The following is a 20411-nucleotide window of genomic DNA, read 5'->3' as shown; positions in this document are numbered from 1 at the left end:
ACCCAGGGCGGGACATAGAAATCCCTGACCGCAACACTGAAGCTCCAAACCGGGCCTCCGCCCGAGCAGCCACAGTCAAGCGGTAATGCCTGGAGAAGGTATGGGCCGATGCCCAAGTTGCCGCCTTGCATATCTCTTCCAAGGAGACGGACCCGGCCTCTGCCATCGAGGCCGCCTGAGCTCTAGTGGAGTGAGCCTTCAGCTGGATAGGCGGCACCTTCCCCGCGGCCACATAAGCCGCTGCAATGGCTTCCTTGACCCATCTTGCCACTGTAGGCTTAGCAGCCTGCAGACCCTTACGAGGACCTGCAAACAGGACAAACAAATGATCCGATTTCCGGAAATCATTGGTCACTTCCAAGTATCTGATGATGACTCGTCTCACATCCAGATATTTGAGAGCAGAGTATTCCTCTGGGTAGTCCTCCCTAAGAAAGGAAGGGAGACAGAGCTGCTGATTCACATGGAAGCGAGAAACAATCTTGGGCAGGAAGGAAGGCACTGTGCGAATAGTCACTCCTGCCTCAGTGAACTGCAGAAAAGGCTATCGACATGAGAGCGCCTGGAGCTCGGAAACTCTTCTGGCTGAAGTGATAGCCACCAAAAAGACTACTTTCAACGTCAGGTCTTTCAGAGATGCCCTCGACAAGGGTTCAAAAGGCGGCTTCTGCAAGGCTCTTAGCACCAGGTTGAGATTCCACGCAGGCACTACTGAGTGCAGAGGAGGGCGCAGGTGATTAACTCCCTTGAGAAAGCGCACCACATCTGGCTGCGAAGCCAGGGAAGCACCCTTCAGGCGGCCCCTGAAGCAAGCCAGAGCCGCTACCTGGACTTTAAGGGAACTGAGCGACAGGCCTTTCTCCAGACCTTCTTGCAGGAACGCCAACACTGAAGAAATTGGAGCAGTGAAGGGAGAAAGTGAGCCTGCTTCACACCACGCTGCAAAGGTACGCCAAACCCTGGCGTAAGCAGTAGAAGTAGAGCGCTTCCTCGCTCTCAGCATAGTGGCGATGACCTTGTCTGAGAAGCCCTTCTTTCTCAGACGCTGCCGCTCAATAGCCAGGCCGTAAGACCAAAGGGGGAGGGATCCTCCATCACCACGGGACCCTGATGTAACAGGCCCTGCTCCACTGGCAGCCGCAGAGGATCGTCGACTGAGAGCCTGATCAAGTCCGCATACCAGGGACGTCTGGGCCAGTCCGGACCCACCAGAATTATCCGGCCCGGATGCTTTGACACCCGGTCTAGCACCCTGCCCAACATGGGCCAGGGCGGGAACACATAGAGAAGCTCTTGTGTCGGCCACTGTTGGAGAAGAGCATCTACTCCCAGGGATCGAGGGTCCCGTCCTCTGCTGAAAAAGCGCGGCACTTGGCAATTGGCCGATGATGCCATCAGATCTAGGCTCGGCTGGCCCCAGCGCTTCGTGATGTCCAAGAACGCCTGAGCAGATAGCTGCCACTCTCCGGGCTCCAAGGTATGGCGACTGAGAAAGTCCGCCTTGACATTCATGACTCCGGCAATGTGGGCCGCTGACAGCTGTTCCAGGTTCGCTTCCGCCCACTGGCATAGATTCATGGCCTCCTTGGCTAGAGGGGCGCTCCTGGTACCTCTCTGGCGGTTGACATAGGCCACAGCCGTGGCATTGTCCGACAGGACCCGTACTGGCTTCAACGCCAGTACCGGGATGAACTCCAAAAGCGCCAACCGAATGGCTCTGAGCTCCAGGAGGTTGATAGACCACTTTGCCTCTGCAGGAGACCAGAGCCCCTGCGCTGTCCTTCCCAAGCAGTGGGCTCCCCAGCCCGACAAAGAGGCGTCCGTCGTCACGACAATCCACTCCGGGGTCACCAGAGGCATTCCTGCAGACAACTTGTCTGTCTGCATCCACCAGCTCAGCGCCTTGCGCACTGCTGGGTCCAAGGGAAGGCGCACAGCATAATCCTCCGACACCGGAGTCCAGCGCTGCAGCAGAGAGTGTTGTAGTGGTCTCATATGAGCCCTGGCCCAGGGCACTACTTCCATCGTGGCCGTCATAGAGCCCAACAGCTGCACATAGTCCCAAGCCCGAAGAGGAGAGGCTACTAGGAACTGGTCCACCTGAGCCTGAAGCTTGACAATCCGATTGTCTGGCAGGAACACTCTGCCCACTTGGGTGTCGAATCGAACTCCCAGATACTCCAGGGACTGAGTCGGGCGCAGCTGGCTCTTCTCCCAGTTGATGATCCGCCCCAGGGAGCTCAAAAGAGCAATCACCCGGTCCACAGCTTTGCCGCACTCTGCATAAGAGGGGGCTCGGATCAACCAGTCGTCCAGATAAGGATGGACTTGTACTCCTTCCTTTCGCAGGAAGGCCGCGAAGACCACCATTACTTTGGAGAAGGTCCGCGGAGCAGTAGCCAACCCGAAAGGGAGGGCTCTGAACTGGAAGTGTCGGCCCAGGACTGCAAAACGCAGAAAGCGTTGATGAGGAGGCCAGATGGGAATATGCAGGTACGCTTCCTTGATGTCCAAGGAAGCCAAGAACTCTCCTGCCTTCACTGCCGCTATAACAGAGCGGAGAGTCTCCATGCAAAAGTGCCGAACTTTCAAGGCCCGATTGACCCCTTTGAGGTCGAGGATAGGCCGGACAGAACCTCCTTTCTTTGGTACCACAAAGTAAATGGAGTAACGTCCCTTGCCAATCTGATTTTCTGGCACCGGAACGACCGCACCCAGGCGGATCAGGTTGTCCAAGGTCTGCTGCACTGCCACAGCTTTGACCGGAGACTTGCAGGGAGAGAGTACAAACCCGTCTCTTAAGGGTCGGCAGAACTCTAACTTGTAGCCGTCTCTGATGACTTCCAGCACCCAAGCGTCTGAAGTTACTCTGGTCCACTCGCCCAGAAACGAGGACAGGCGTCCTCCAATCTGCACTGGGCCATGGACCAGGACCCCGTCATTGGGTATGAGACCCTGGGGGAGGACTGGAGGGCGTACCTCCGGGACGGCGGTCTCTGCGAAAGGAATGCTGCTTGGGGGAGAAGTTCCTTTGAAGGAAGAGGGGGCAGAGGAGCCCGACTTGCCCGGGCGGTACCGACGGGCTTCCTGAAACCGTCCTCTGGAGATACCGGGGCGAGCACTGGCCCGAGCCCTGACCTCTGGTAACCTCTTGCCCTTAGACGTGCCGAGATCGGTCACGATTTTGTCCAGCTCGACCCCAAAGAGCAGCTTGTCTTTAAAAGGCAACTTAGCCAGGCGGGACTTAGAGGCGTGGTCCGCAGACCAATGTTTCAGCCAAAGCCAGCGCCGCGCAGAGACTGTCTGAGCCATGCCTTTAACCGAGGCTCTCAAGACATCATACAGTAAGTCTGCCAAATAAGCCAAGCCCGATTCCAGGGCCGGCCAGTCAGCCCTCAAGGAAGGATCCGAGGGGGAAGCCCGCTGCACCATCGTCAGGCACGCCCTGGCCACATAGGAGCCGCAAACTGAGGCCTGCAAACTTAAGGCAGCCGCCTCGAAGGACGACCTTAAAGCCGCTTCCAATCTTCTGTCTTGGGCGTCCTTTAGTGCCGTGCCACCTTCCACCGGCAACGCCGTTTTCTTAGTCACCGCAGTTGTTAAAGAATCCACGGTAGGCCAAATAACGGCCTCACGTTCACTTTCAGGCAAAGGATAGAGGCGGGACATAGCCCTAGCCACTTTGAGGCTCGCTTCCGGGACATCCCATTGAGCCGAAATTAAGGTGTGCATGGCATCATGCACGTGGAAGGTTCTAGGCGGGCGCTTCGTCCCCAGCATAATGGCAGAGCCAACAGGGGCTGAGGGAGAGACGTCCTCTGGCGAGGAAATCTTCAAAATGCTCATGGCCTGCAGTAACAGGTTGGGCAAATCCTCTAAGCAAAAGATCCGCGCTGCAGAGGGGTCATCCGCTCCATCCGAGCAGGAATCCGTCTCCTCCAAGGAATCCCCAAAGGACCGTTGGGAGAACTCAGATACGCTGCCCTCATCTACATCAGAGGAAACAGCGTCCTCTGAGACCTGGGAATCCACCTGAGGGCGTTTACTTCCGGGGTCCTCAACCCCTTTATCGGACAAGGGAGAAGGGGCAGCGTTTTGCATAAGGAAGGCCTGATGCAGCAGCAAAATAAACTCGGGGGAGAAACCCCCCAGACTGTGCAATTCAGCAGCCTGGGTCACAGCCCTAGACGCACTCTCAACCGGCGCTCGCAAGAGCGGGGGAGAACCATGCTGCGCATCCAAGATGGCGTCCGGCGCGACACTCCGAGAAGGAGCCGCGCGGGAAGAACGGCGCTTAACTTTAGCCGCTTTTTTGCCGTCGCCCAAATCAAGGGCGGCCATGGCATGAACGTCTCCCAGCTCAAGGGCGGCCCAAGAAGAAGCCGTCCGAGCAGAGGGGCCGGCCAAGATGGCGGAGGCGAGCAGCAGGGGATGGGCGTTTATGGCGGGAAAAACCGCCGCGCTGGAGGAAGACCCGGGACACTGACCGGCCTCCAAACTGACACCCAACAAGGGCGAATCAGACTTTAAAACCCCCGCATCCCCGCTAGAAGCGCACACGCGGTCCGGGGAGCGATTCTTCGCGCCCTCGCCCTCCGACGCCATAGGCCACGTGGAGATCAATCGGGGAACCCCCTGCCCGCTATAAAAAGGTAAAAATTACCTGCTTCTCGCTCCGAGCTGTAACGACCTGGTGTCCCAGTGAGTAGCTGCAATAAACTTTTAAATAAACGTCGAAATAAACGCCCTTAAGGACGTCCAAAATTTTTTTTTTTTTTTTTTTAACGGAGCCAGCGGGAGGTGGGAGAAAAGGAGGGACCTGGCGCCACCAGGTTTGCACTTGCTCAAGAAGAGCCCTCAACCCCAGGCACTCAACAAAACCTAAAAATTAGGCTTGGAGGCCTAGCCAGATCTGCTGCTGTGTGTGACCACCACCTGCTGAGATAGAGAACATACTGAGGAGTTTCCGGCAGCACATGACCACATATAGGGAGGCAAAAGGATTGCTCTCTATCTCCACCTGCTGGTAGATGGACACAACCCACCAGTCTATGGATTGATCAGCATGATGATATGGAAGTGTGGGTTCTCTAACATTTACAACCCAACCTAGAAACCCCAAACGGGCCTACCAGACTGAGTACACTGCACAGGCTGCACACTTCTACCCTCCACTGAGACTGAGAAAATACTGGTTAGGAGAAGGTCTGCACAGGCTAAGTGTATAAGAAGTTTTAGTGTTCTCAGTCTCCCTCTGCTGGTAGGAGTGCATAACCCAAGCGACTTGAACGGTCTGGAGGATTGCTGAGGAAAGCCATGTTCCCAGGATGAGTGGGGCCTGAGGCAGCTCTGTTGGCATGGTCAGACCATCTGGCTCTAGAGCTCTCCCTGATGCATTCACAGGCCCCCTCCCCCTCTTGGAGCCGCTTCAAGAGGGCATTCAGTTTAACCCCACCCCCACCCACCCAGCAATAAACCTGGTATCCTGGGAATCTCCTGCAGCTACCAAAGTTGTCAACTACAGCCTCTTTTCCCTACTAACTGCACTGGTTTCACTTTCTCCTTGGTTACTTCTTTTATTTGTTTTTTCTTTATAGGCTTCTGCAAAACAGATAGCTCTCCAGCCAGAACAGGGATATTTGTTTTCAGGGGGGAGTGGGGATTTCCCTATCAAGGTTCCAGAGGATAGATGGGAGGGAAGCAAGGGCTCCTGACCCCTGCCAGCAGGGACTTGAGCACTTGCACTAACCACTCAAGGAGCCAGCCCATTGGCAAGACACTGAAAAAGGAGGGGTCTTACAGCAACCCGGACTCAACTTAGGATTGGCTTACAAATACTTGGGAGACTACCCAGCCAAAGGATTACCCATCAAGGCCCTGCCTATGGCTTGGGTCTGTGGAAGTTAGGCCTACAAAACCAAAACCTATACAACTCCAGTCCAACCTGCACTACCTGCTGGAGGTAGAAAATACTGATTAGTTCCAGGCTGCACCTGCTATTATATTGGTGATGTCACCAGAACTTGTCTATTTTTCCTCTGCATCCACCTGCTGGTCAAGGGGTATAACTCACTGGTCTATACTGGTCTAGCTGGATAAGGAAACAATGTTTACGCATACACTGATGCAATTTATTTTCACTTCCTTAAACTACTGACAAAGTTTGCTAAGAAAAGATCTCTGATTGCATTTCAGAGATTCTAAATGAACAATTCCACATCCTATACATTGTTTAATTTTTTTCTAAACCTTTTCAATACAAAAGTGTATAGCCTTTTTCCTTAGGCTTCTCAGAATATACCATCCTGGATTAAGGCAGCCAAACAACTTACCACTTTACCTCCTTGAAGAATTTTTTCTGGTTCAGCAACCCTTGCTGTAAAGGCTAGCAAATTGGGGTCGAATCCTAAACCCCAGTCACGAAGTTCTTTCTGAACATTATCATCCCTATTCGTAAGAAAGAAATTATAAAAAAAATTTTAAAAAGCATTTGGTCTAGTTCATCCATGTTAAAATATTCTAGACTGCCTCACATCATCAAAAGTACAGTATTTGAATCATCTGGAATAAGTACAAAAAAAAGAAACCTTGGGATGTGTATTAACTTTACATTCAGCCAAGTTTGAAGAAACACATGTTCAAACACTAAAATGGAAAATACATGTTCAGATATTCACATGGAATTTCTAGATATACATTATATTAAATACCTTTGAATGTACTTAATAAGTTTTCCCACTTCTTGCTCTCTCTTCTCTGGAGATAATCTTGTATGAAATGCCAAATCTTTCATCACATTAAAATCATTACGCATTTTATCTGTTAATCCTAAAAAACATATATAAAAGATTTTAAACAGATATGAACATATAAACAATATATAATTTGATACCATTAGTGCAGTCATACCATTTATTTTCTACTAGCAGGTGGGATACACAAACAGTGGGACCTTCAGCAATTATAGTACATTTTGTAGGAGAAATTTCTTTTTCCTAGCATTTATAAAGTACCTTAAACCAGAACACTTTACAACAGGTTACATGTAGGGACAGCAAAAGTCTGCTTTGCAGATGCTAGTTTCTAAATTATGTTACATTTCCAAGTCTGCATTGTTCAGACAAATGCTGTTTTCTCCATCTGAAGGCGCATTCCTCCCTGCCCCCCCCCCCCCCAAACTTCAGCCTGAAACTGAAAGGTAAAGATTGAGCTGTGTTGTCTGTTTTACCAGAAAACTGGGATCCCTGCTGCAGGAATTTTTGCTGTAACCTGGCCGAGATAGGTCATACCTGCAATAAAGTCAATCTTGTGATATCTCCTGGTTGTTTTCCTTTACTAGTAATGTAGTTTAAGCAACCAATATTCTTTGCCTAGCTAAACAGCATTTTTCAACTCTTTTCCAAACACCCATGGGTTTCCATTAACAACAAAACATGAATTACAAGTTATCACAACCTTGGTATACTACCTGTGAGATAGCAGAGTTCTGGTATCAGAATAATAGGTCCTGGTGTAGAACCATCTGGTCCTCTTCTTCTCTTAGGCTGACTTACCAATGCCGGTTGGTTCAAATCAGTGATTTCTTGATTATATTGCTGCACAGAAACATTGACAATTAAAAGTTTGTCTTTTTTGCTTCCAATATGCTTAGTAAAGAAAAAGCAAGAAAGACTGACATTACTAGTTTTCCTTCATGAGAACTGTTCCACTAAAGGACTTATGTCCTGAAAACTGTTGGAATAGTTCATTATAGCTCCTATTACTACATATTTAACTTCTTGAACAGCTGAAGAAAAATAAAAAAAACTACACAGATAGCTTTGAACAACTTACTGCAGTAATCCCAATTACTACTTGGCCAATCTGTCCAATGAAGCATACATTCATCAGTACTGATAGGAAGGTCATGTCAAAAGACTCCACCAAAACACAGAATGCTCATCAACTTTGGTCAGCTTCATAGAACTTTCCTTTTTATTCCTCATGATATATCAACATCATTGTCAGTAACCAATGAAACACCAATAGACAATGGTACAAAAAAAAAAAAAAAAGCAAAGTTACTGATCTGTAGCAGGTGTTCTCCGAGGAAAGCATGCCAAGTATTCTCACACATTGATGATGTCATCTGACAAAGCTCAGTACGAACACAGACTAGAGAGTTAAGAAATTTCTATCTGCATCCCATCACACATGTGCTGCTGCCTTCTCGCCTGACACATAAGGTGGTTTAACTGACAGGAGACGGCGGGAGAGTGCTCGTCCCATTATCTGGCCTGAAGCCAGTAGGCAAAGCTTGACGCCATAAAGGAGTAATGTATTTTTGAGTGTATCAAGATGGTGGCTGCTGCATAGGGAAGCAATTAAACCTCCTTCGGTGTAGACAACTTCAGCCTTGCCACGTGATGCCATCCCATGTCAATCAATAAAACCTCCTTGCCGACACATGAGCTTGGGTCCCTCAGTGTAAAAAGCTAAAGAATGCATGGGGAGGTGGCAGGGTACATGAGAATACTTGGCCTGCTGTCCTCGGAGAACACTTGCAACAGATGAGTAACTTTGCTTTTTCCAAGGACAAGCATACCTTTGTATTCTCACAGCTGGGAATCCTAGCTACAAGGCTCACCAAAAACAACAATGCTAGGATAATAGGGACTCAAAATGAAAAGGCCTGTACTCAATCAACATTCAACTATTTGTGTACTAGCTGTGCAGGTGCAGCCTGGAGCTAAAAAAAACTGGGTTTGTTGGGGGGGGGGGGGGGAAGTTGGATTCTATACACCAAACAAATTTGCAGGGCCGTCTAACTAAACTAGCTGTCACATCGGATATCCTGCTCAAGACAGTAATGAGATGTGAATGGGTAGACAGATGACCACGTTGCAGCATTGCAAATCTCTTCTATGGAGACTGACTTCAAGTGGGCTACTGAAGCAGCTATGGCTCTGACATTGTGAGCAATGACATGACCTAGTGGCCTAGTGGTTAGGGTGGTGGACTTTGGTCCTGGGGAACTGAGTTCAATTCCCACTTCAGGCACAGGCAGCTCCTTGTGACTCTGGGCAAGTCACTTAACCCTCCATTGCCCCAGGTACAAATAAGTACCTGTATACAATATGTAAGCCGCATTGAGCCTGCCATGACTACTACTACTATTTAGCATTTCTATAGCGCTACAAGGCATACGCAGCGCTGCACAAACATAGAAGAAAGACAGCAGTCCCTGCTCAAAGAGCTTACAATCTAATAGACAAAAATAAATAAAGTAAGCAAATCAAATCAATTAATGTGAACGGGAAGGAAGAGAGGAGGGTAGGTGGAGGCGAGTGGTTACAAGTGGTTACGAGTCAAAAGCAATGTTAAAGAGGTGGGCTTTCAGTCTAGATTTAAAGGTGGCCAAGGATGGGGCAAGACGTAGGGGCTCAGGAAGTTTATTCCAGGCGTAGGGTGCAGCGAGACAGAAGGCGCGAAGTCTAGAGTTGGCAGTAGTGGAGAAGGGAACAGATAAGAAGGATTTATCCATGGAGCGGAGTGCACGGGAAGGGGTGTAGGGAAGGACGAGTGTGGAGAGATACTGGGGAGCAGCAGAGTGAATACATTTATAGGTTAGTAGAAGAAGTTTGAACAGGATGCGAAAACGGATAGGGAGCCAGTGAAGGGTCTTGAGGAGAGGGGTAGTATGAGTAAAGCGACCCTGGTGGAAGATGAGACGGGCAGCAGAGTTTTGAACCGATTGGAGAGGGGAGAGGTGACTAAGTGGGAGGCCAGCAAGAAGCAGATTGCAGTAGTCTAAACGAGAGGTGACAAGGGTGTGGATGAGGGGAGTGGGAAAGCGCGGGGTACAAATGTAACAAAAATAAATAAAAATAAAATGACCCTGCAAAGTCAACCCAGACTGGGTATTAAGTAAAGGAGATGCAATCTGTTAGCCAACTGGAAATTGTACATTTGCCGATGGCTACCTCCAACCTGTTTGGGTCAAAAGAAACAAGAAATTGGGTGGACTGCCTATGGGATTTAGTCCACTCAAGATAAAAGGCTAAGGCTCGCTTGAAGTCTAAGGGAAGTATCAAAGTGTGAGTTTAGGCATCCTTTAGGTTCAGAGAGCATAGCCAGTCATTTGCCTGAATCATGGGAAGATGGGTGCCCAGGGAAATCATCCTGAACTTTTCTTTGGCCAGGAATTTGATCAGGGTCCTTAGGTCTACGATGGAACAAAATCCCTCTGTTTGGGGCACAAAAAGTACCTGGCATAGAATCCCTTCCTTTCTTTCCCTGGTGGCACTGGCTCGACCGCATTAGCCTGGAGAAGGGCAGAAATTTCCTTTACAAGTTCCCTATATGGCTACTGTAATATTGCATATGCTGGAATTTCAAAGACAAACCTCTTACAAAACACTGCTGCTCGTGTTTTATGCTAAGCAAAATGTAGAGATCATATAAACTTATGCACTTACACTGGCTACCAATTGAATATAGGATAAAATTCAGAATACTGATGACAACCTATAAGGCCCTCCACAACATTCCAAATTTATCCTTAATCACCGTATGTTCTCACAGGGTACCTTCGTTCTTTGAAGGATCACAGGCTTGTTTCTCCCAGGCCCCAAATGAGCCACCTGGGAGTCTACTTGAGATAGTGCCTTTTATCTCTCTCGCCACATCCCCTTTATTTACACTTACAGAACATTTTGATCAGCCTGTAAAACTTATTTTTCCAAAGTTGCTTTCAAGAGAATTAGAAGCCTAAATCCTCTGTCCCATTCACTGGCTGAAGAGAAATAAAAGCAGGGAGGACGGGAAACTGCGATTTGAATCTGTTACATTTAAGTGTCTTGAGTGACTGTTTTCTATCATTGACTACAGAGTTTTTTTTTGTTTGAAACAAACAGTCCAATATAACAGATGTGAAGTTGAAAGCTCAAAGTTTGTCAAAGAAAACACAAAGAATATGAATAGGTGATTCAAAATAAATAAAAGATACAGAAGAGTAACTAACAATGAAGTGCTTTTACAAGAGACCAGTGGCGTTCCTAGGTCAGATATCACCCGGGGCGGATCGCCGATGTGCATCCCCCCCCCCCCCCCCCCCCCCGAACACATTGCTCCTACCTCCTGGAGCTGCTGGGAGCAGTCGCATGGCTATCGGTTCCGCTGTTTCCCTGCCCGGAACAGGAAGTAACATCAGAGGGAACAGGGAACCGGCGGAGCAGAGAGCTGCGAGGCTGCTCCTTGCACCCCCTTGCATCTTACACCCAAGGGCGGACCGCCCCCACCACCCCACCCTCGGTATGCCACTGCAAGAGACTTCTTGGGGTTAAAATTTAAATTTTCTGTGGTTGTAGCCAGTCCACTATTACAATTACTTTACTATTGAGTTTTTAATGATCTCCTGATGGTTATCACTGTTGAGCCCAGCAAAGAATCTGAATGTCATCTGCACAGACAAGCACTTAATGCTAAGGACTGAATAAGAGTCAGGAGAAGGGACATAAAGATAATAAAAAGGGCTGGGGCCTTGGGGGACTCCACAACCAATATGGATTGGGAATGAATCACTCAACCCACCCAACCAGCAACCTATGCAAGCAGGATCCACAATAACCCTAAAAACAGAGATAAAACTGTTAGGTATCTGGATAGACTCTCACCTAACCATGACAATACAAATAATGTGATATGGAAATGCTTCTGCGAACAAACTCCTTTGCATATCAAACATTTACTGGATACAACACACTTTCAGATCATAGTTCAAACCTTGATCCTAAGAATCTTAAGACTACTGCAATATAATATACCTGGGCCTCCCAGACAAAATAATGAAGAAACTACAAGTAATAGAAAATGCTGCAGCCAAGCTAACTGGAGGACGGAATTGGTGTGATCCCACCACCCCATTCCTGTTTAAATAACACTGGCTCTCCTGTAAGGCCAGAGTGGAGTGCAAGGCTCCTTAACATTAGCTAGACCTGAAATTTGGGGGGCAGACTTAATGGGAAGGGGGCACTAGGCACGCTTGGTATACTCTTAAATGCTGCCTTAGACTGCACTTGATGATGGATTTCTAAGTAAACACTCGGGCCAACTGCTGTCCTACACCAACATAAACCCCAAGCACACTTATAGAAACTTTGGAAACACTGACATTTTAAAATATAATCATATTATCCCATAACTTAAACTCTGCCATTATAGTAGACTTGAGTCTGGTCAATATCTCAACACACATCACAGTATCCTGCAAAATAATTACTACAATGGAGAGGAAGTGACATCACAGCACCAAATTAGATTAAATTTACTCTGAACAGCTGCGTTTTGTGCAATCAAAAGTGGAAAATGCAGCACTATGTGCATACTAACAAAGTGAGTCGGTTGCTAGCCCTTAGGCTTCGAATGAGTGCTCTATACTTAGCTTGCGGGACGGGAAAGAAAACTTACTAAATAAATCTTCTTTGATTTGTAGCTGTTTTCAGCAGTTTTACTAATCGTCGTACTCTACGGACACCTCCATTAGTCTTTCCATTAGACGCTTACCTGGAGACATGTCATGTTCCCTCACTCACCGAGGAACAGAATGATTTAGATCAAGGCACTTCCTGTGAGCAAATCGCCAGGGCTAGACGATATTCTGAACGACTTCTACAAAAGACTTGTTGCAGAACTAGCTCCTCTCTTGGTGGATCTTCTTAACAAGGTGCATTCTGGTGAGGTGTTACCCCATTCGATGATGGAAGCTTGCATCACTGTTATTCTGAAATCAGACAAGGACCATACCGAATGTGCTTCATACCGCCCTCTCTCCGTTCTCAATGCTGATGTTAACTTCTTGCCAACGTTTTAGCTAATTGCTTAGCTATGGAATTATCCTCAATAATCCACCCAGACCAAATGGGGTTTGTAGCTCACTACCAGGTGATGGATAACGTTCATTGGATAATTGATATCCTCTATTTTGTGAAACATGACTGGATTCCAATGTGCCTTCTCGGTTTAGATGCCGAGGCGGCCTTTGATCGACTGGCAGTTTATGTATAAAGTAATGGAAAGCTTTGGGCTGGGTCAAAAACTTGCATTGCGATTTGGAGCGATGGGATGGTCTGGAGCTTTCCTGGCTTGGACAGATTGCAACAGTTAAAATGAATACCTGTTTCAAGTCCTGCCCATTCGTCTTGGGGATTTCTTTCTAACTTACAGGATAGGTTTGCTTCATTTGGTCAAACGGCTGTGGCTACATCGCTCTTTTCTCTACTGGGATAGACGAAAGAATGCTTTGGGTATTCCTAACATTTTTTGCTACTACCGGGAGGCCCAGGCTGTATTGGAATGGAATCAGGCACGTCCTCATAAATTATGGGTCCATTTGAAGCATGCATCGGTGGGTTCTCGGCCTTTGGGCACTTTGATGTGGCTTCCCGATATGCATCGGCTCTTAGGGGGTGCCTTTTGCCCATCAATTCCTGTCACTTTATACTATTGGGATAGTCTTTTACTTATCTGGACCAGGTTCTGTCCCAGCTTACTCTTATTGCTATTAATCCTGTGTTTCCACAGGGCTTAACCTCTGATGGGCTTCACTGTGTCTTAAGACATGCAGAATAGAGGTAGCGAATCCCAAAAGTGCAGTTTTGGTACTACGGGCTTGTTCTGAAGGCTGTCTAGTGTGGATACAATGCATTGGAGTTTTCAAGATAGTTAGCCAGTTTTCCAAGAAAAAGCAGTTAGTTTAGAAACAAAAGAAAGCTAGACAATCTGGTAATAATTTGATCTAATTGTGTGATTTGTTTCTTCCATTTTAGGGTAGATATCGGCAGATTTCCAAAGAGAAGGGACTGTACCAGTTTCTAGACTGGTATGTTTAAGTTTATTTAAAAGATTTGATACACCATCATTTTTGAGGACAGGTCATAGCTGTTCCAAAAAAAAATTTTTTAATTAAATAATCCCCACAAAGAAAAGGAACTAGAATATAACTCCAGTAGAAACAGAATGTAGTAAGTCAGTATCATGTTATTCTCTCTCTTTTTTTGTAGAATATCTTCTACAAAAAAGAGAAAGAATAACATGGTACTGACTACAGAATATAAAAATGGGCTTAAGGTAGAGTCAAACTTCATGAAAAAGCGGGAAGGGGATGGATTCTGAAGTGAAATAGTGCTTTGATAACTTTCAGTGCCTGCATTACAGCAAATGGTAAGGTGAGACTGAAGGATGTAAGAGAACTGCACAATATGAATGTAGATGATGACAGAGAATCATGTGAATAGAGCAAAGATGTAGTGGAGACCAACTACAGTGATGCTTGTAACTATATTAGAAATACGATAAATCATTAGCACTCAGTCCAAAATGAGAGGTTAGACGGGCTTGTAGGAAGTGATAGACCTTAGCTATATGAGCTTTGGTGACATGGGTGGAGAAAGCGAATGCTACATACCTGTAGAAGGTATTCTCCGAGGACAGCAGGCTGATTGTTCTCACTGATGGGTTGACGTCCTCGGCAGCCCCCTCCATCGGAAAGTTTACTAGCAAAGGCCTTTGCTAGTCCTCGCGCGCCCATGCGCACCGCGCATGCGCGGCCGTCTTCCCGCCCGAAACCGGCTCGAGCCGGCCAGTCCAGTATGTAGCAAGACAATACACTTCAAGGGAAGACTCAACTCCAAAGGGGAGGCGGGCGGGTTTGTGAGAACAATCAGCCTGCTGTCCTCGGAGAATACCTTCTACAGGTATGTAGCATTCGCTTTCTCCGCGGACAAGCAGGCTGCTTGTTCTCACTGATGGGGTATCCCTAGCCCCCAGGCTCACTCAAAACAACAACCATGGTCAATTGGGCCTCGCAACGGCGAGGACATAAATGAGATTGACCTAAAATATTTACCAACTAACTGAGAGTGCAGCCTGGAACAGAACAAACAGAGCCCTCGGGGGGTGGAGTTGGATCCTAAAGCCCAAACAGGTTCTGAAGAACTGACTGCCCGAACCGACTATCGCGTTGGGTGTCCTGCTGCAGGCAGTAATGAGATGTGAATGTGTGGACAGATGACCACGTCGCAGCTTTGCAAATTTCTTCAATGGAGGCTGACTTCAAGTGGGCTACCGACGCAGCCATGGCTCTAACATTATGAGCCGTGACATGACCCTCAAGAGCCAGCCCCGCCTGGGCGTAAGTGAAGGAAATGCAATCTGCTAGCCAATTGGATATGGTGCGTTTCCCTACAGCCACTCCCCTCCCATTGGGATCAAAAGAAACAAACAATTGGGCGGACTGTCTGTGGGGCTGTGTCCGCTCCAGGTAGAAGGCCAATGCTCTCTTGCAGTCCAATGTGTGCAGCTGACGTTCAGCAGGGCAGGAATGAGGACGGGGAAAAAATGTTGGCAAGACAATTGACTGGTTCAGATGGAACTCCGACACGACCTTCGGCAAGAACTTAGGGTGAGTGCGGAGGACTACTCTGTTATGATGAAATTTGGTGTAAGGGGCCTGGGCTACCAGGGCCTGAAGCTCATTGACTCTACGAGCCGAAGTAACTGCCACCAAGAAAATGACCTTCCAGGTCAAGTACTTCAGATGGCAGGAATTCAGTGGCTCAAAAGGAGGTTTCATCAGCTGGGTGAGAACGACATTGAGATCCCATGACACTGTAGGAGTCTTGACAGGGGGCTTTGACAAAAGCAAACCTCTCATGAAGCGAACAACTAAAGGCTGTCCTGAGATCGGCTTACCTTCCACACGGTAATGGTATGCACTGATTGCACTAAGGTGAACCCTTACAGAGTTGGTCTTGAGACCAGACTCAGACAAGTGCAGAAGGTATTCAAGCAGGGTCTGTGTAGGACAAGAGCGAGGTTCTAGGGCCTTGCTCTCACACCAAACGACAAACCTCCTCCACTTGAAAAAGTAACTCTTTTTAGTGGAATCCTTCCTAGAGGCAAGCAAGACACGGGAGACACCCTCAGACAGACCCAACGCAGTGAAGTCTACGCCCTCAACATCCAGGCCGTGAGAGCCAGGGACTGAAGGTTGGGGTGCAGCAACGCTCCGTCGTTCTGCGAAATGAGAGTCGGAAAACACTCCAATCTCCACGGTTCTTCGGAGGACAACTCCAGAAGAAGAGGGAACCAGATCTGACGGGGCCAAAAGGGCGCTATCAGGATCATGGTGCCGTGGTCTTGCTTGAGCTTCAGTAAGGTCTTCCCCACCAAAGGTATGGGAGGATAAGCATACAGGAGGCTGGTTCCCCAATGGAGGAGAAAGGCATCCGACGCTAGCCTGCCGTGTGCCTGTAGTCTGGAACAGAACAGAGGCAGCTTGTGGTTGGTCTGAGAGGCGAAAAGGTCCACCGAGGGGGTGCCCCACTCTCGGAAGATCTTGCGTACCACTCTGGAATGAAGCGACCACTCGTGCGGTTGCATGACTCTGCTCAGTCTGTCGGCCAGACTGTTGTTTACGCCTGCCAGGTATGTGGCTTGGAGAAGCATGCCGAACCGGCAGGCCCAACTCCACATCCCGACGGCTTCCTGACACAGGGGGCGAGATCCGGTGCCCCCCTGCTTGTTGGTGTAATACATTGCAACCTGATTGTCTGTCCGAATTTGGATAATTTGGTAGGACAGCCGATCTCTGAAAGCCTTCAGTGCGTTCCAGATCGCTCGGAGCTCCAGGAGGTTGATCTGCAGATCCTTTTCCTGGAGGGACCACAGACCCTGGGTGTGGAGCCTATCGACATGAGCTCCCCACCCCAGGCGAGATGCATCCGTCGTCAACACTTTCGTGGGCTGCGGAATTTGGAATGGACGTCCCAGGGTCAAATTGGTCCGAATGGTCCACCAGAGCAGTGAAGTGCGGCAACTGGTGGAGAGGCGGATGACATCTTCTAGATTCCCGGTGGCTTGGAACCACTGGGAAGCTAGGGTCCATTGAGCAGATCTCATGTGAAGACGAGCCATGGGAGTCACATGAACTGTGGAGGCCATATGACCCAGAAGTCTCAACATCTGTCGAGCTGTGACCTGCTGAGACGCTCTGGTCCGCGAAGCCTGGGACAGGAGGTTGTTGGCCCTCGCTTCGGGAAGGAAGGCCTGAGCCGTCTGGGTATTCAGCAGAGCTTCTATGAATTCCAGAGACTGGGTTGGCTGGAGATGGGACTTTGGGTAATTTATCACAAACCCCAGCAGCTCCAGGAGTTGAATAGTGCACTGCATGGACCGGAGGGCTCCTGCCTCCGAGGTGTTCTTGACCAGCCAATCGTCGAGATATGGGAACACGTGCACTCCCAGCTTGCGTAGATACGCCGCCACCAAAACGAGGCACTTTGTAAACACTCGTGGGGCAGAGGCGAGCCCAAAGGGCAGCACACAATACTGAAAGTGCCGTGTGCCCAGGCGGAATCTGAGATACTGTCTGTGAGCTGGCAGTATCGGGATGTGAGTGTATGCGTCCTTTAAATCCAGGGAACATAGCCAATCGTTTTTCTGAATCATTGGCAGAAGGGTGCCCAAGGAAAGCATCCTGAACTTTTCTTTGACCAGGAATTTGTTCAGGCCTCTCAGGTCTAGGATGGGACGCATCCCCCCTGTTTTCTTTTCCACAAGGAAGTACCTGGAATAGAATCCCTGCCCTTCCTGCCCGGGTGGTACGGGCTCGACCGCATAGGCGCTGAGAAGGGCGGAGAGTTCCTCTGCAAGTACCTGCTTGTGATGGGAGCTGAAAGATTGAGCTCCCGGAGGACAATTTGGTGGCAGGGAGGCCAAATTCAGGGCGTATCCGCACCGCACTATTTGGAGAACCCACTGGTCGGAGGTCATGAGAGGCCACCTTTGGTGAAAAAATTTTAACCTCCCCCCGACCGGCAGATCGTCCGGTACGGACACTTTGAGGGCGGCTATGTTCCCGTGGATCCAGTCAAAAGCCCGTCCCCGGCTTTTGCTGTGGAGGCGCAGGGGGCTGCTTAGGCGCACGCTGTTGACGAGAACGAGCGCGCTGGGGCTGTCCCTGTGCCTGACGAGGCCTTCGGGCCGGCTGGGTGTACCTACGCTTTGCAAAAGAATAGGGCACAGCCTGCCGGGCCCGGGAAAAACGTCCACCTGCTGAGGTGGGTGCTGAAGGTGCCCGGTGGGAGAGCTTGTCGAGGGCGGTTTCCCGCTGATGCAGTTGGTCCACCAGCTGCTCGACCTTCTCACCAAAAATATTATCCCCCCGGCAAGGGACGTCGGCCAGTCTCTGCTGGGTGCGGTTGTCCAGGTCAGAGGCACGCAGCCATGAGAGCCTGCGCATCACTATACCTTGGGCCGCAGCACGAGATGCCACGTCACAGGTGTCAAATACCCCTGGACAGGAACTTTCTGTACGCCTTCAGCTGCCTGACCACCTCCTGATAAGGCCTGGACTGCTCCGGCGGGAGCTTATCGACCAGGTCCGCCAGTTGCTTCACATTGTTCCGCATGTGGATGCTCGTATAGAGCTGGTATGACTGGATGCGGGTCACGAGCATGGAGGATTGGTAGGCCTTCCTCCCAAACGAGTCCAGAGTGCGAGACTCCCGCCCCGGGGGCGCCGAGGCGGTATCCCTCGAACTCCTTGCCCTCTTGAGAGCAGAATCCACGACCGCCGAGTCATGGGGCAATTGGGGCCGCATTAACTCTGGGTCAGAGTGGATTTTGTACTGGGATTCCGCTTTCTTGGGGATGATGGGATTAGATAGCGGTCTCATCCAGTTCCGAAGCAGTGTCTCTTTGAGGACATTGTGCAACGGTACCGTGGAGGACTCTCTAGGTGGTGATGGATAGTCGAGGACCTCGAGCATCTCAGCCCTCGGCTCATCCACAGACACCACGGGGAAGGGAATGCAGATAGACATATCCCTGACAAAGGAGGCAAAAGAGAGGCTCTCCAGGGGTGAGAGTTTCCTCTCCGGTGAAGGCGTGGGGTCAGAGGGGAGGCCCGCAGACTCCTCTGAGGAGAAATATCTGGGGTCCTCCTCTTCCCCCCACGAGGCCTCTTCCTCGGTATCGGACATAAGCTCATGTAGCTGAGTCCTTAACCGGGCCCGGCTCAACGTCGAGGCACCGAGGCCTCGGTGTCGTCGAGCGGTGGACTCCCGCGCCGGCGGGGACGAAGCTCCCTCCATCGACGTCGACTCCACCTGCGTGGCGGTCGAGACCGGCGCCGCAAGCGGCGGCGGTGTCGACGGCCTCGGCACCGGGCTAGAGCTCGCCGGCGCCACAGTCAACGGCGCCGAGGGCGCAAGCACCCCCGGAGCCGGCACAGCCTGGCGCATCAGCCCTTCCAGGATCCCCGGAAGGATGGCTCGGAGGCACTCGTCCAGGCCCGCTGCCGGGAAAGACGGTGGGGCCGGTAGAGGTGTCGGTGCCAGAAGCTGCTCAGGTCCAGGAGACAGCACCGAAGTGCTGGGACCCTGACGCGGCAGTACCTCCACTACCGAAGGGGATCTCTCCTCTCGACGCGGATGCTTCGGCGTCGACTCCTTGCCGGCACCGGAACCCTGGTGCATCGAGGTCGACCGATGACGGTGCTTTTTTGATTTTTTGCGATGCCTGTCATCGGCGCCAGGTGGAGCAGAGGAGGAGGAGGTCGATCCCCCTCGGTCACGAGGAACCGGGTCCGACAGGGTTCGGTCCCGAGGGCCATGGGCCGAGGGAGTGACCGGGGCCGATTGCCCACGCGGCCTCTCACCCCTACCTTCACTGGAGGACCGGCGGGCCGACGGGAACTGTGCTCCTGGGGTCGATGCCATCGGTGCCAATTTCTCGGGCATCGATACCGGTACCGAAGAACCGGCCGTCGATACCGATGCCGTCGAGGTCGACGTCGAGGGGCCGGCGCAAGTTCCAAAAAGACGGTCCCGAAGAACTTGCCTCACAACCTGAGTCCGTTTCCGGAGACCGAGACACAGGAAACATGACTTGATATTGTGCTCCGGCCCGAGGCACTGGAGGCACCAAGCGTGGGTGTCGGTCTGCGAGATCGGCCGGCCGCACCGACCACACTTTTTAAATCCACTCGGGACCTTCGAGGACATCGACGGAAAAATCGCGTCGGCGAAGTTAAAGTCGTCGATGGTGGCGGTAATCACACCTCGAAAAAAGAAATCGACCGTGCGGCCACTAGGCCGCAACGCAACGCCCCCGCTAGAAACGAGGGAAAATGGGAGCGCGTGCTCCTTTTTTTTTTTTTTTTAAAGAAAAGAAAAGTGGAGCGCGCGGCAACGAAATAAAATAAAAAGGTTCGCGTAAACGCGACGGTTTTTCCGGGGCTGAAAACAGAGAGAGCGGCGAAGGCACGACTCTCTCCAGTCGCGGAAAAAAAGGAACTGGCGGGAACGGTCGCGCACGGGCGGGAAGACAGCCGCGCATGTGCGGTGGGCGTGCCCTGCGTGCGGACCGCC

The 20411-nt window shown here is 50.3% G+C and overlaps 1 protein-coding gene across 1 annotated transcript in view; it reads right to left on the bottom strand.

Moving 5' to 3' along the window:
* The window catches only part of PIWIL1 (piwi like RNA-mediated gene silencing 1), a 368470-nt gene that overhangs the window by 239848 nt on the left and 108211 nt on the right, over positions 1 to 20411 (bottom strand). The window contains exons 8-10 of the mRNA XM_030218398.1: positions 7469 to 7595; positions 6711 to 6828; positions 6333 to 6447 (exon numbers count right to left, since the gene is read on the bottom strand). Of these exons, the coding sequence (XP_030074258.1) occupies positions 6333 to 6447; positions 6711 to 6828; positions 7469 to 7595 (360 nt within the window). The remainder of the gene's footprint in view (positions 1 to 6332; positions 6448 to 6710; positions 6829 to 7468; positions 7596 to 20411) is intronic.

The sequence above is a fragment of the Microcaecilia unicolor genome, chromosome 11, assembly GCF_901765095.1.
Source record: "Microcaecilia unicolor chromosome 11, aMicUni1.1, whole genome shotgun sequence".
In the NCBI taxonomy this organism is placed as follows: Eukaryota; Metazoa; Chordata; class Amphibia; order Gymnophiona; family Siphonopidae; genus Microcaecilia; species Microcaecilia unicolor.
The sequence above is the reverse complement of the archived record's forward strand: the minus strand, read 5'-3'. Positions and strand labels throughout refer to the sequence as shown.